This window comes from Empidonax traillii, unplaced genomic scaffold, assembly GCF_003031625.1.
Source record: "Empidonax traillii isolate 1590-97213 ecotype Southwest subspecies unplaced genomic scaffold, ASM303162v1 scaffold191:size1449129, whole genome shotgun sequence".
Classification (NCBI taxonomy): Eukaryota; Metazoa; Chordata; class Aves; order Passeriformes; family Tyrannidae; genus Empidonax; species Empidonax traillii.
In genome coordinates, this window is record NW_020955384.1 from 765,922 (window position 1) to 782,482 (window position 16,561).

At 42.3% G+C, this 16,561-nt stretch overlaps 1 protein-coding gene across 3 annotated transcripts in view; it reads left to right on the plus strand.

Annotated features, from left to right (window-relative positions):
* Positions 1 to 16,561, plus strand: part of BTBD11 (BTB domain containing 11) — a 173,561-nt gene that overhangs the window by 123,791 nt on the left and 33,209 nt on the right. For all 3 annotated transcript variants that reach the window (XM_027886639.1, XM_027886640.1, XM_027886641.1), the window contains exons 4-5: positions 2,593 to 2,745; positions 14,158 to 14,323. In XM_027886639.1, coding sequence (XP_027742440.1) covers positions 2,593 to 2,745; positions 14,158 to 14,323 — 319 coding nt within the window. The remainder of the gene's footprint in view (positions 1 to 2,592; positions 2,746 to 14,157; positions 14,324 to 16,561) is intronic.

Consider the following 16,561-nt stretch of genomic DNA (forward strand, 5'->3'; position numbering starts at 1 on the left):
TGTATACACCAGTGATATGATGCATTTGCCTAACCCATTTTCACACAGTGCCATTTGAGAAGTAAAATATTTCTTGCTGATGTCACATTGTCTTGTGGGTGGTCACACCCTTATAACTTAGTGTTCCTCTTTCTTCTTTGGCACACAAGCAGTATTTAAAAAAAAAAAAAAATCCCCTTCACATGGTGCATAGGCTCTTGAAGGGTATTTTTAACCTATTGCACTCAGCCATATTTGGTTTTCTTCTCAAAATACAAATTCCCTGACATGCTGAAATATGCAGTGATGATTTTTCTTTTTGCCTTGGAAAAAGGAATCCAATATATTGTGAGCAAACTCTGCATCCTTATCTAGGACTGAAATTGGACTTAATAGAAAATTCTCCTGCTTCTGCAGAACACCAGTTCTCTTCCCTTTTGGGATTTATTGCACCAAATAGCCATGCTCATTTCTGTTTCTCTGCTGAAGCTTGCCGGTCTGGGAAAGGAAAAAAATGCAATTTTATAGTGCGGTTATCTCAGTTCCTGTAGATATTTTTAGTTGCTCCGCTCTTCGGTGTGGTGGGGCAGATTTTGTGCTGGGGGGTTCTGACCTGCACGAGAGGAGGGAAAAGTGTGAACCTCAGAGTCCCCTGAGCTGCATCTCTGTGCTTTTCTGTTCCCCCAGCAGATGTTATAGGAGGGCTCTGTACAAGCCTGTCTTCAGTTCTCTGCTCCAAACTGTGTTCACTCACACAAAACATAACCTCGAATCAAGTTTTTCTTTAATTGTATTCCTAGAACCAAGTTATGTCTGTAACTACATGCAGTTTTACACTTCCAGTGTGATTTGCAGCTCTCTTTCTGCTGTTTGCTCAGCAAGTGGTGAAAAAACTCCCGCTGATGACTTGTCCCCAGCTACTTAATGCTGCGAAAGAGGGTCCCTTCTCCTCCTAAGATGACCTGGGGAGCAGGTCACTTTTCAGGAGCAGATACACCTCTGCTTCCCCACTCTTCCTCCTCTGGCTCCCACCACCCTCATGACAAATGAGCTGGGTTATGGAAACAGGAGCTGTGGGAAAAGATGTTCTGTCCTTATCTACCTCCTTTCATGGCCCCTGGCAGGTCTGGGGAGAGCAAAAACCTTGGAAACAAATGCAGCCTGGTCTTGAGGTGACGGCAATGTGTTTGAATAGAATAATTATGAAAGTGGCAAGTCAGCCAAAGTTGTCATATTTCAAAAAGAGGTGGTTCATTTAAGTGCTCGTGAGATTTGGGAACCCGGTGTCCTAGGGAAAGTTAGTGGCCTCAGGGTTTCTCTGTCCTTCGGCGCTTTTGAAGTATCTCATTCCTCCTCGAGAATATTAATATCTGAGCTATGTAAAGCCAAGTCCTCAAAAAGGGAAATAAATGCAGAAAGAGCTATAAATAGGAAAAGATATTCCAGAATCAACATCTTCTTAAATAATTTTTCTCAGGGTAGATCCTTTTGAGGTAAAGTTGTATATTTAAAATGTAAAATATTTGCCTACTCTGCACCTAATCCAGGCTTTTTTCCCCCTTCTTCCATGAAAAGGGACTGCAGAAGGAAAGGCAAGCAAGAGACTTGCAGTGACCTTCAAGGTGTTCAGCTGCAGTTATTTTATTACTTTTATCTCTGAACTAGGACTTGCAGCTATGGTTCTCATTTAAGTTTGGCATTTTTCTCTTGGTTCCCAAGTAATTTTTAGCATAGATAGAGCAAACTGTGTGCTGCATGCTTCATCTAAGGCTTGTGCAGCTCTCGCTGGGACACGGGGCTGCCCAGGCATTGAGGAGTGAAGGACCACGTCTCTGATAGTGCCCAAACTTTGCTCAAGGTGGGGCTGTGGCCCAGTGTCCCACCATTCACTTAGGGAGGCAGTTTTCCATATTTTTGCCCAGTGTGCAGAACAGCTGGCACCCAAAGCTGTAGCGGTTTGATACTCCTAAAAGTGAAACAAAACAGTCTGATTTCTGACCTCACTTAAAGATAACCTTCACACTGGCTGCAAAGTCCCCCAGCTTCAGTGCTGAGCACAAGGTGCACGTTGCATCTGCAGGAGTTGCTGGAGACTTCCTTGTGCATCCCCTCTCCATCCCTGGCATCTCGGGGTGGGGGCATGCCCTCTTTCTGTCCAGGTTTATTCTCCTATCCCTGTGGCAAAGTGGCAGGGGAGCATACCCAGGCCAGCGCATCAGCCAGAGCAGGACGTGGTCCTGTGCCAGGCTCATGCCCTCTTTTTGGGATTAAATTATGTGAAGGATGGGAGGAGGGGAAAGAGGGCTTACCAGGTGGGTGCACTGACCTCACAGGAGCCCCATAAATGAACGTGGCTCCTAAATCTCACTCTTCAAATAATCCCGCTCTGGAGACAGGGTGAGACATCTTCATTTAGACATACTTGAAAATTGCTGAGCTGGTTTGCTCTCCCATTCTTTCGTTTTGCTTGATCCCTTCTCTCTCTCTTTCTCTCTTTCTGTAAATACATATTCTCCAATATAGATGCACATGCACTCCTCTGGTGTCTCTTTCTCTCTACCTGTTATTTTGGTGCCAGTGTACTGTAGCACTGATGTTTGTGTGCTTCCCCAGGCCGTTCATTGTGCTGCCTCCCCTGATGGAATGGATTCGGGTTGCGGTGGCTCACGCGGGGCACCGTCGCAGTTTCTCGGTGGACAGCGATGACGTACGGCAGGCAGCGAGGCTCCTGCTGCCGGGAGTTGACTGCGAACCTCGACAGTTAAAGTAAGTCCTCAAAACGCAAATCGACTGCTTTGTGCAAAATGTGTCTCTCTTTGCTAGTGAACAGCGAGCGAGCAGGCAGGCAGAGGGCTCTGTCATTGCCTGGAGAGGCGCACGGATGCTCCGGCTCGTCACTGTGCGTGTTGCAAAATCAGCTCCTGGTATTTGCTCACATCCATGGATAAGCTGGTTGCATGGTAATGGGCGCCTGACTATCGCACAGCTGGATCGAGCCCGTAATCTGCTCATCAGAGCTCATATGGTGGTGGTTTTTTTTACCTCTTCCTATTAGGTTCTGCTTGCTAATGAGGGGCTGAAACCTTCTGCTAATTGTCTGCTTCACGTTGCTTTGCTATAAAGTACTGAAATGTAATTGGCAGGGCTGCAGATATTTTTCAGGGCTTTGTTTTCAGTATTAATGCTTAAAGGGCACATTTAAACTTAGAGGTAAGACTGCTTCTTGCAGTAAAATTGTATTTTTCATGCTAATGTCAGTTCAAATTAGTTGTAAATGTCAGCCTAGATAATTTGACTTTTTCACGTATCAGATGTGACCTTTTAGTTTTCTAATGGAGTCTTAAAGTATTTATTGCCAAGATATGTTTTAGTGTCTGTTTTCCCTTATTATTGTGTACTTGTATAAAAGTACGATCTAGGGCTGTTCTGGGGTCAAGAATATGTTTGATTTTGATTTTTATATGAAAAGGCATTCTGAATCTGCCAAAGTAGAAATTGTTTACTGCTATAGCTTCACAGATTTGTACCCAAACCCCAATTTTCAGCAGTCTGCCTCTCCATACAGCAGTAGGTGCATTCTTTCCTGCAGCACAGAAAGCAGAGGGGTGATTTCCATGATTAGCTGTGACAACCTTCATCAGAGCAGCTGCCTTCTGTTGGCTCTGGCCTTGACCTGCTCTTTCACCAGAGAGTATAATACTTTATTTCGAGATCTATGTAGGCTTTTTATAGTTGCAACTATTCAATATTTAATTGAAGAAATATGTTGAATTTCAAAAGCCAAATCTTGAGCGTTTCAGATTTCAAACCTTGGCTGTAATTGCTTCCCTTTGGTGTGACCATCTCAGCCCTCATCTCCAGAAGTGCTGCATTCTGTGTCCCTAATGAAATGTCAGGACTAACAGGTATAGGTACTACACACTGACTGAAGACCTAGCAGTCGGTTCTGAAAAGGCACAATTAATTTAATACCTGTCAAAGTATTCAGGCAGGATTGCAAATAAGGCAATAATGTTTCTACCCTACATCCTCTGTCTTAAAAATTAAGGTAAACACAGTTAAATATCTGAGGATTAAAAGAACCTACAATATACCGCTCCTAAAGCTGTATTTTGACTCTGTGTATATATATAAAATGCCATCAACTGTTGGATAATTTTCCAGGAAGTTTCAAAATAATTTGAACTTGTAGAGTTTTATTGTACTGCAGAAGAATTTATTAATTATGGGGAACAAATCAGCATTTAGTTTATGAGTTGCCAATAAGAATTCATTTTACAAAGAACACAAATGGTTGCTGCCGTCCTACTTGTCTTGCAAGTGGGAATGAGCCTGAAGAATGCAGCCTTGGATTAATTAGGTGAGAATAAAAAGAGAAATGATTCCTTAGACGAATTCTGGATTTTAGTGAGACAAGCCTTTGCAGTGTGTCTGGTTTTGACTGCAGGGGCCCAATTCATCCATGGATGTCCCAAAATGGCAATCTCTCTACAGTGCTAACAGTGGTCTGCAAATGAGCGTTCATGTACTTCGGGTTTTCTTTTAAGGTCTGTGCCTACTGCCAGTATAGTGCAGCAGGTTCCAAAGAACCTTGTAGCTGCAAGTAAGACCCTGGCCATCTGTAATCCTGAGATCAAAGGAAGGACCAAACTTTTCTGAGGAATAATGCGAGGATGTTAATGTGAAACTTTGCAGCTTGTAATTTTTTATTTTTATTCAGCAGACCCTCAGCACTCCTGATTTTCATAAGCCAAACACGAGTCCTTCATGCCTCCCCGTTAGGGAGGGCACCTTTCCAGCTCTCAGCTCCTCAGTGAGCATCAGTTCCATAAATTCAAACACTGGAGGGGGGAATACAACTTTGCAGGGGATGGCTTTTAAAATAGATAAAAGCTGGAGGATTTTAAGTGCAGTTAGTTTGCTAAATTTTGTTACTTTTATGGTAAGGGTTTAACAAGTTTAAAAAAACTGGTTCAATTTTGAGGCTTTTCATGCACGGTCTTCTTTAGTCCCTAAAACATACAGCCCTAAACCCAGAAGTTCCCATGGTCCCGTGTGATACTGCATGGTTGTTGTGTTGATTCACAACCTGTCGTTGCAAACACATAAAGCACAATCACCTTCCACGCTGGAAAAACATGCATATGGGGAGAGGGGGAGATTGGCAGGTCTCAAAAGGCTGTGAAGTTCAGGATCAGTTTGGATAAAACCCAGGCATTCAGCTTCTTATCTGAACTACAGCATGGAGATCTCCCAGCAGATTCATGTGACACTTCCTAGGACAATCTCATACTCCAGCAGTGAGGCTTTTTTTCTGCCTTTCATTCCTCTGTTCCACCCTTTTTCTGATCCTTTTTAAAAAATCCATTGCCTTAATTTCTTGCGATGTTTTCATCTCCTGAAAGAGGAGCTGCGCTTGCTTTGGGCAGAGGAGTGAAGGAAGCTGGAATCAGTCAGGAGCTGCCTGTATCCTTCCTGACTTCTTTGCATTTTACAGCAGCAGATGGGCCAGAAAGTTTCTTCCCTTTCCCTAGCTTTGGGAGATGAACAGGGATATAAATGGTCACCTTCCCCCAGGAGAGAAAGCTTTAGACAGACCACCTTTTGCAAGGAGGTAGGTTGCACAGATGGATTGAGTGCTGGATGTGCAACAGCTAGCTGAGATGGCAACCCAAGTTGTGTCCAGGATATTATCATACTGGGAGACCACACTTAAATAAAGCCTTGCCTGTATTCAGGCCCTTTGGGCCACCTGGAGCAGCTGTGTGGAGTCAGTAGAGAACTGTGTGCAAGGGAGCTTTCTGCTGGTATGAATCTGGTGAAGGTGGGTGCTCTGCTCCCTGTTCTAGACCTTGAAGACATCCAGGATGAGGGTGATTTGTTGTCAGAAAGGGGCACAGTGGTAAAAACTCTGTTGATCTGCCTTTCTACTGCAATAATGCAGCCTCAGTGCTCAGTATGCACTGGAACTGCCTGGCTGCAAACAGATGCCTGGTTTTGGCTTCTCCTTATCATCATGTCTGCAAGGGGTACTTTTCCCGTTGCTTCAGCTAAACACAAGAAGCTCTTTGCTTCCTCCATTAAGTTTAAAACTAATAAAAGCCAATACGTTAGACATGGTGGGAAGGATTGCTGGTGCATGACTACATTTGGGACGGGAGGCTGACAGCAGAGGAACAGAGAAAGTGAGAAGCATCCTGTGTTGCTCAGCACGAAGACTGTGCTTTTTGTCAGTCAGAGGCTTCATTTCTGGTGGCAACATATCATGACAATCCTGGAGGATGTAAAGATGCTGGATCACCTCTGAGAGGTGAGCATCACTGCCAACAGCGGCCATCACCCAAGAACTTAAGCTGAATACTTTGCCTCTGGTTTTGGGGAAGAAAATCCTGTTGGAAAAATAAATAACAGCAACAAGGTCATGAAAATGGAAAAACAGTCATCAAAAGGAGAGTAAATTATGCGGCTTAATGCATTCAAATCAGGATGAACAGATAACCTCTATCCCAACAAAGAGAAAAAGCTGCCTCAAAAAACAGGGGGTCAGAGGGAAATATTTTTAACAAAGCCTGGAGTAATGCCATAACTCTAAGGATTAATAATAGTAATGCCCAACATTTGAAAAGGATGAAAAATGATCCAAGGAAAATTCCAGGCTGTTAGTGCAAGGCCTTTGAATGTTTTTTCAAGCAAAGACTGATTAAAGACATGTTGTTGAGGGAAAAATGGGATAAAATGTGACACAGATTTTCTAAAGATAGATCTTGCCAGGCTAATCTAATAACTTTTTTGATAAGATAACTGATTTTCTACCCCAAGGAAATTCAGTAGATTTCATCTATTTGGACTTGAGTGAAGATTTGATACAGTCCATGCAGAGAGCTATTAAGATGGAGAAGATGGGGGCTAGTAAAGAAATTAGAAAGCGAGCAGGGGCTGGCTTCAAGAGAAGTGGCAAGGGCTGGGTTTGCTGAGATGGGGTTGCAAGCAGGGACCTTTAACTCTCACACTTTAAAACTGGTATCTTTTAATTTTCGGAAAGGGTTTTGGCTCAAACCATAGCAGTGTGCTCATGAAGCTAAAATTTGCTGATGCCATGATGCTGAGAGGCATTGTCCTGATGGAGGAAGTTTGGGAAAGTGTCCAGGAAAAAGTGGATGACCTTGAGGGCTGGGACAAAATAAATATGATGAAATGCAATTTTCCGCAAATGGAAGGCAAACATGTGGAGATTAAATAGAAAAATACATACTGCAGTGTATATGTAAGATATATACTATATATGCAGAATAATGCATAGTGCATTGAGAGCAGAGTATTGGAAAGGTGGTGGGAAATGCTTTAGAGCAGTATTTAATCTCAGAATGATTGTAAACCACAAAAGTGGATTTTTCCTCAGCCATGAAAGAAGCAAATGCATTTTGAGGCTGCATCAGAAGAGGTATTTCCAGTCGAAGCAGGAAAATTTTGATGCCACATAAAAGTGGTGGGAAGTGATGTGGAATTACAAATCTTGTGTCCCAGTCAGGAAAATATTCACTTTGGACCAGGTAGAAGGAAATGGGCTGGGGTAATTTGATTTTTGACAAAATGTTCTTGTGAAGGCAGACCAGAAGAAAGGGGCTCACTCAGCTGGGTGAAGTGGGTGTTGAGGGAACATGTGGCTCTTCTCCAGAAATACATCAGGAGTAAACACCACGGAAGGAAAAATGCACTACTTAAAGGGCAGCATGGACACAGGAGTATGTGAATATTAGCAAGTAATGAGTAAGTTCAGACTGAAAGTGTAGATATATCCAAACCTTGCTGCAGCATAGGACCAGGTTTATTAAAAATCAGTCCCGATTTTCAATTAGCCTTGTCCTGGGAATACCTAAGTCTGCTTTTCTGTCTGGGACCATCCCTCTTAATGAAGGCTCTCTATTAAAATAGGATTATCAATCTGAAGAGTGAAGATTATTTGACATGAGAGCATCCTTGGCTCATTCTAGAGAGTTTCCTTAAGACTGTGGCAAGGGGAAAATACAGTAATGGAAGGGGAAGATGTGGTATTTTGTTCTTTCAGAGCAGGCTATACCATTTGCTGTGTCATCCTAATACTATACCACACATATGCAATTCTAACTTGAAAGTGAAAGCAGAAGAGTTGCATTTAATGTTTTATTTATGGAAATCTTGTGCTTGTACTAGAGCATGAAAATATAAATAGACTTTAATAAATAGAGATTTGAAGGCAGAAAAATATTTTCATTGGTCTTTGCCCTCTCTTAAAATGCACTGGGTAAGGAGCCGAGTTTCTGGAGAAGGAGAGAGAGTACAAAATTGCAAAGAAATTCTACTGTTTAATTAGATATAGCCACTTTTAAGTAGGGACGATTGGTGGTTGCCAGGTTTCTTGAGTGTTCTTGTTCTTCCTACAAATTTTCACTACTCCTTTAACATCAACCATGGCTATTGCTGTAATTAGATAGAAAACCACGAGCAGTAGCAAAGAAGCTACTTGACAAAATCCAGCAGTTCCCTGGGGCAGATGGTGCCAGCAGATGAAGGAGATTTTATTACTTAAAAGGTAGAGCACAGGTTTCCTGAGGTGAATCTCAACCTGTCCTGCCAACCGTCTGCCGGAAGAAAACAGTAATAAAAAAAATTATTGAAGGGGAGGACCTGGTCCTCTTGTTCTTCACTTTCGGGGCAGAATACACTTGCAATTTTGCAGGCTTTAGTATCAAGCCTACTTTATCCCACTGCGAGCAAGATCATTACTGCTGTTTCGCATGCTCTGTTCCTTTCGTTGCATTCCTGAATATATTACATTACATGTCCCTTTATTACATTCCTGAATATAATAATCAGGATACAGGTAACATACTGTCTTCCACTCATTAGTGAAGACTTATGCGCTCTATTTATATGAAAGATGAATCTGTCCTGAAGTTTTCCAATGGTACTGTGGCCTTGTTTAAAATCTGAACTCAGATTCAATTTTGAACATGGTTCCTGACCTATATACGTGGAACTGGAATATTAAGACTGTTTTGAAATACAGATTTGGTCTTGATTTGATAGTCACATCACTTTTTAAATGTATTTTCCAGTATTTCTAACCAGTTTAGCCTCAGACTGTTGACAAGAATAAGAGGTTGGTTAATAAATATCAGGAGTATTTTTTTTCTTGTCTTAATTTAACTTCTGATTAAAGAAAATGAAGATCTTCTATATCTGCATTAAAAAGTAGTGCTCTTCGTCACTTTGATCAACATGTTTGTGCTTACGTTTCCCTCTCTCCAAAACTGAAAATGCAAATAATTGTCCCAGTACAGTATTTATATTGCAGTTCTATTAATATCAGCATAATAGTCCTTTTTAAAGCACTACATTGGAAGAGTGCTCACAAATTTAAATCAAATTGTCTGCTGCTCTTGCTGTTTGTGTCTGTAGTCTCAGTGAAGTGCCCCAGACAAGGAACAAGACCCTTTTGTGCTCTGGGCTGTGCGATCCAGATCAAAACGGCAATCCATGACCCCAAGAAATTCAGCGTTGCAAATGCATGTATATTGCAGGCTAAAATATGACTCCATCCAGACTTCTAACCAGCTGAACTGTAATTTCTGACTCAAGACCTCATTCATATTTAGAACAGACTGAATAAATTCCACGGAGCTAAAGTGATGGACCTAATTAGTAGATTATCTTTCTTTTGATTGAAAGGGCTGGTGATCAAGTCCCAGGTGGACCAACAAGGTTCTGATGCTTGGCTATCAGTGTGATGATCTGTTCATTTCAGCAAAGGGGCACGTTTGTCCTGCTGTTCAATACAGTCTGCACTCCATTTCTTTTAAATCAGCTGCGTCTACCAGTTACGATGGAAACACTTTGCCTTTGAATCATCCATTTTCCCAGATGTATTCAACCCATGAGTAACTTATTAAAAAGATCTGCACAGACTCTATCTTAGCCAGTCTGAGTGAAAATGAAAAAAAAAAACAAAAAAACAGAAACCACCAAACCAAATCCTTGTGTTTAAACCATTGCTGTAGAAGTGCTGCATTATGTTTTCGTAATGGGAGTTTGGGAAAAGAAAAATAGTTTTCTGTACTGCTAGGACCCATTACAAATGAAGAAGATTATCTTTGAGTCCTTTCAGAGGTTTGAGTATTTCAGGGTATGATAGAGTGTCATGGTCACCGTGCAGCATTTGACAGTGACCGTTTGCAAATAATTAATGTTACCATGGCATTCCCCATATAAAGCCACGGTAAATTTGATTCTGTGCAGTGGCAACACTGTAATGATCTTGAAGATAACTGCTGTAGAGGCAATATCTGTGAGGAATTAAAAGAGGACTTGGAGAAAATTGTATTGCTTTGTAAGTTAAAAAATATGGTCACAGCTTTACTGCAAATATAAAATCAAGATTATTTCACTTGTTTCTATTTTTCCTATTATTTATAAAGGCAATTGTTTGCTTGGTTCATGCTGTGAAGGGACCTGCTAGAGAGCTGACGGTCTGTGTGATCAAACCTCTGAATTAATGGTGGAATTGCTGTTGAACACAAGGACTAGGATCAGTCTATATTATTAATTCAATTTTAATCTCACTTCTGGGACTAGGACTGTGTGTACAGTGGGGATGCCAAGGAGCCTGCCCAGCCCCACAGGAAATAGGGAAATCCAGAATGGACTGTCTTTTTTGACAGTATCGTCCTCTAAGGATGTTGGTCATTCCTACCTTTGTTACTGTATTGCCTCTGGGAGACCTCCAAGTTCACCTGATGCAGCCAGCATCTGGTGTGATGATGTCCTGCCATCCTGAGACTGTCCCTTGGTAGAAGAGGAGGAGAAGAGCATTGGCCCCCACGGTCTTTTGCTTCTTTCATCAACCATCCCTGCCCCTTCGATGAAAATGCACTTTATCTGCAGGGCTCAGGGAAAGAATGACCTCTGATGAGGATGAAACTCACCTGAAAGGATAAGGTCTGGTGGCTGGCAGACTTGGGCAACAAACTAAGATGGCCTTGGGGGGACATCGTGCTGCTGAGCTGGTGTCAGCCTCCTGTGCACTTGGAAAGATCACAAAGACTTTTGCCCAAAGGGCCATGAACTGACTGTGCAACTGGGGAGGTTTCCAGCTCTCTTTACACTTATGCTCCCTTTCCTTGCTTAGCAGGCACAGTTTCACAACTCTAAAAAGTGACCCTATATATATTTAGCTGACTTAACTGTTCTTTCTCTGCCTTATTTTTCAAGCTTCTTCCATTCCTTTCCCACCCCTTCATAGCTTGTCAGTGTGTTTGTTTCAGTCCAAAGTTAAGAAGTCTTGATCAAGTCAAGCCTGGTTGTCTATTCTCTTCCTCCTTTTTTATCTTGCATTCTTTAATGTTTGTGACTCTGAATGGTGTCCATGATGGAGCAGTATCCCTTGATATAGTGTAATATGGAGCAGACACTCTCTGCTTCTTTTGGAATCAACATTATGCAGTGAATGGCATGAAAGAGGACTTGAGAGAAAATGCAGCGCTGTGGTGGCTTGAGTTTGATTTTTGATGGGTTTGAGGTGGTTTTTTTTTTGATTTTTCAGTTTTCATTTTGAAATGCTTCTGCTCAGTCTGTCTGCTGTACTGTCTTCCCAGTTGGCTTTCTCCACTGTTAAAAGTGATGCTGTGTTCTTCTATTTGTACTTGTAGTTCCTGATCATTTTTGATGTCTCGTCACTACTTTTTATCAGTACGTGTTAAATCTCCATTTCCTTAACTCATTCATCTCTTTGGCTTTTCGAGACGTTGCTGTGCTTTTTCCTCTCATCTTCTGTTCCTTTCCCTCGGGTCATGCTCTTGCATCGAGGAGTTCCTGGTGAAGACGCAAGTAATTTTTGAACCCATGCCAGAGTAGAGATCTGGGCATCCCATATGGGGTCGGTGAGATAGGTCCGTGTTCGTCTCTCCTCCCTTGTGTAGGTGTGCAACCCAGGTCAAAATCTGGATTTTTTTTAAAGAGAAGATCATCAACTATCATTTTTCATGAACCGAGCTGGGCTGATGTCAGTGAAACTCTTTCTGTTTCTGCCAGCACTGGGTTTGACCCATTTTATTCAGTGTAGGTTATATACCTCGGTACAAATTACGAAGCAGTGATTCATAGTGACAGACACCTCTGCAGAGGATATCTAGATCTTTCCACTTTGCTGAGGAACCATCTTGTTCAGAGCCCAGAGTCATCTGGGAATGGCCAGCTGCAGCTGGAAGGTCCAGACTCTCTCTCCATGCACCAAAACCCCCACCATTTAACTTCTGAGCATGCTTTATCTTTGCCATGCATTAAAGGAGGGCACAGATGATTTCCAGCATCTCATGCTATGGGGGTAACAAGCACCAAATGTTGCTGTAGCTCTTGTGTCAGAAATGAGCCATATGGTGTGAATGTGTTTAGCCTCAATTGCTCCCATGGATCTCAGTGTCAGTGAGCTCAGCTTGCATATCTCTGCTGGTTTTGCTTTTTCCTTAAACTCGGTCAGAAACTGCTGCAGAAACCCCAGCCTTGCTATGCATTGCTTTGTTCCTCTCTCTTGTGGGCATATCACTGGAGCAGAGTCTGCTATTGCTGTTGCAGTGTGTTTATTGTAACCGAGTGTTGTGCGTTAATCTTGCAGCACACTGTTGTGATGAAACATCATCTGTGTTCCCCTGAGTAATGATACTCCAGGCATACCTTGTTTGCATTCTTAGGACATGAACTTTTTAGCAGAGCCCAAACTGAACATGTACATCAACAAACATCTGTTGTCCTCCAGACTGGTTGTGGCCCAGCACAGCAGAGAGCAAGCCTGAGCTCAGATGCTGGTTTCAAACCTGCACAAGCTTTGATCAAAACACTTTGTATTTTCCATCTCACTTTCCTTCCTCTGTTGAAAGAGGAAAAGCGGTAGCTATTGCTACATACTGCTGCTTCTATATAAACAGCATATTTGTTGCATACTGCTGTTAAATATTAAGTAGTGTTATATATTTTATAAAGCTCTGATAAAGCACTTTGAAGAAGAAATTTAAATGATAATGATGTGCTGTTTATATTTTTCTTTTGATTTGCTGGTTTTTTTTTAAATATGAAATAGAAAACAAATATTTGATGTATGCCTGACTTTTTCACTTTTGATCTTTATTTTGGTTTTCCTTCATAAGTAGCCCCTCGTTTTCTGACCTAGCATTTTTGTAGAATGAAAGTGGTGTTTTTCCAAACAGTCCTTTATCCAAGCTCACACCAAAAGCAGTGTGGATTTGGACTACACCCTCTGCTCCAGACACTCCTCAGCATGAAAGAAAAGCAAACCTCTCTTTTAGCAAGATGAAACCAAGTTGGATAAACATTAGATTTGAATTACTTGGCTCTCTCTGGAGCTGTAGATTCACATCTTGGCTAAATGACTCTTAGACTTTCTTCTATTTGAAATGGATATCAGTTTACAGTTTGAAGATCTTTTGAATAAGACGTTAAAAGAATGACATCTCATTTGTCAGACACAGCCAGCAAGGATTTGCAGTGTTTTGCCATGCAAGATTGCCTTGTCCCCATTGCACAGTGGTCTGATGTATATGTGGCCCTGCTTAAGCAGGGGAGTTGGACCAGATGACTTCCAGAGGTCCCTCTGAACCTCAGCCAGTCTGGGATTCTGTGACTTAGCACTTTCTGCTCCAAAAAGGCTTCCCTCTTACTGGAGCTATGCTGTTAAGATCTTGAAGGTGTTTGGAGTGACATTATTTTCTCTTTGTTGTATTGTCAGCAAATGGATTATACATCCATTTGATGTAAGTTCAAAGCTTACCGAAGTTACTGAAAATTTTCAGAGATCAGGGAACTGGATAACCTTGCCAAGCAGAGAGAAAACTTGTGGTGAGAATGTATTGTGCATTGCTTAAACAGGGAAACAAAATCAAATGCAAGCTGTGCTTTTTTTGCCCAGTTTTTACTGAAATGTACAACTTGTCCCATGAAAGAGAGACCAAGGGCAGTCTCCATTAGCTTGCATTATCATTTTCCATTCAGCATTTCCCCTGCACATACGGGTCAAAGGATATGTGCATGACCTAAATCCTTCAAGGACAGGGCAAAGCATTATTTTCCTAGGGACAGCAAGGTCTGTCCTCTGATTGTCCTCTGAGGGAGTTTTCTTTCTCACATCCACAGAATCGACGACTGTTTTTGTGCGTCTCGGAAACTGGATGCAGTTGCCACTGAAGCGAAGTTCAAGCAAGACCTCGGTTTTCGGATGCTCAACTGTGGCCGAACGGATCTGGTTAAACAAGCCATATCCTTGCTGGGGCCAGACGGGATTAACAGCATGAGTGAACAGGTAACGGGATAGAAATTTAAAGTGGTAACTGTGAAATGTGGGAGTTTTGTCTGCTTATCACAGAGAATGAGCCCCAGCTTTCAGCTCTTCATAGATAATACCTTAATGCTTTTGCTGCATTACTTTGCATTGAGTTAAGGCACTGACAGGTGAATATCTGCGTTAAGTTGGGTCATTTCGAGTTGTATTGACTTACCAGTACTGGGGTAACTCAGGATGAGTGCCACTGCATCCCCTGAAATCTTCTTAACATTGAACTGAGTTGAGTGAAGCCCGGAGATCCCAAGAGAGCTTAGTGTTGATCTGAATACTTAAAATTGCTTCAGTGCCATGAACAGTGGTGTGAGACGGGGCTTTGTGAGGTGAACATCCTTCCACTGAACACTGCTCTGAGATCTGCAGTGCATTTCATGCGCACCACCAAACTCCTGTCAGTAAACGATTAATTGCTGTCTCTCTTTAATGGAGTTCAGCCCAGTTTGAACCGACCTTTCAGATGTGAAAGTATCTTAGCACTTACCCCTCCAGTGGTCATTGTGGCCTATATCCCCTAGTTGAAGAGCCTAAATTTCCCTGGAGCTACACCTCTATGAGGCTGGTGGTTGTGTCCGGGGACAAACGTGCTCTCTGCAGCGACCTACTGGCAGCAGTCTGCTGGACTGTGATGTTCACTGTGGTCAGGCCATGGGCACTAACATTTCCTTTTGAAATAGAGTCTCCTGACTTTTTTGGTGCCCCAGATGAAAGTTTGTCACTGCGTGTTCCAAGAGCTGTGGCATCCTCTTTGGCTGCCACCTCTGAGGTGGTCACTTGGGACAGGAGCTGGACTGTTCATGAACTTAGGTCTTCTGAGCTGTTCCAGAAACGTGAGTTACATTTCTGTTCAGTAGCTTCAGTCTGAGCCAGTATTGCAGTACGCTCTGCAAAAAAAACCCAGTTTTAGACTGTTCATTACAACGTTCATACATTATACTTTTTAAAATTATTATTTTAAGTTAGTCTCAACCTGGAAACTTTTCACAGCGTATTTCCTCTGTCCTCCAGGCTGAAAACTGGAAACACTCGGGCTTGATTCATCAAAGTACCTAATCATATGTTTAACTCTGAACACATGCTTTTACATCCTATTTGGGTGAAAGTTAAGCCTGTGCTTAAATGGTTGGCTGGATCAGATGTCCCACATCTTGCAGGACAGAGTCCTAAGTGATACAAGGCTGAAAGAAAGACAGTAATTTTGTATTTTGCCGAAAGCCAGTGCCCTTTGTGTTGATTGTACACACTGTTATCGTATTCCTGTGTGTGCTTCGAACACTAATGATGGGCTCATTAAAAATCCATTCCTCCCACGTGCGAAGAGAGTGGGGTGAGTGGGGCTGCAGCACAAGGCTGAGCTGCTGGGCAAGCCGGGGGGGACTGGCAGAGGCAAAAGCAGCAGGCATGGCACTGCAAGGGAAAGGGAAGTTAGAATAAACCTCATTAACTCTTTAAAACCCTGATACTGCAACATGACATTCTGTGCCTGTTTTAGTCAGTGGTAAGTCCTTCCTCAGCTTCAGCAGGGTCAAAACATCTTATGTGGTTCCCAGGCAGACCCTTGGCTTTGGGTGTTGCCACAGGATTCTTCACCATGGCTGCCCATGTGCTGTGTCTTGCAAGGGGGGGAGCCCTGGCACCCAGTTTTTGAATTCTTTTTCTACAGATCTACACCCCTTGTGCTGAACACTTGAATTAATTATGGCATGATACCACTTACAGAAATAGAAAAAATAGTTGAAGGAACACGTATTTAATTTTAAACTGCTATCCCATCCTCGTGTTTCAAGTCACAAACACAATTTTTTGTAATTCTATGGTCCTGTTTGTTTCCACAGTGTTTGTTGACTGCCAAAGGAAATGTTTTGCTATTGACTGTAGCTGAAGTTATTTCCCATTCTCTTTGCAAGTAACTTCAAGTCACCCGAGAGCTCCCCTTGCCTGGGGTGAACTTGTTTTTTCTTAATAATGCTATGAGGCCCTGTGACGGTTTGGACTTGGCTCCCTGCCAAATGCCCGAAAGCTAGGACAGCAGCCCCCTTCCCCCCTTCTTTCTTCCCTTAGGTTAAAGGAGAAAGAAACTATAAAAATTAAAGAACCCACAATCAAGCTGCTTATATAAAAATATATCTATATTTACGCAAATTACAGTTATATACAGTTAAGATGCTATATACACAGGAAAAGGGGGTCCACCCCCCGCAG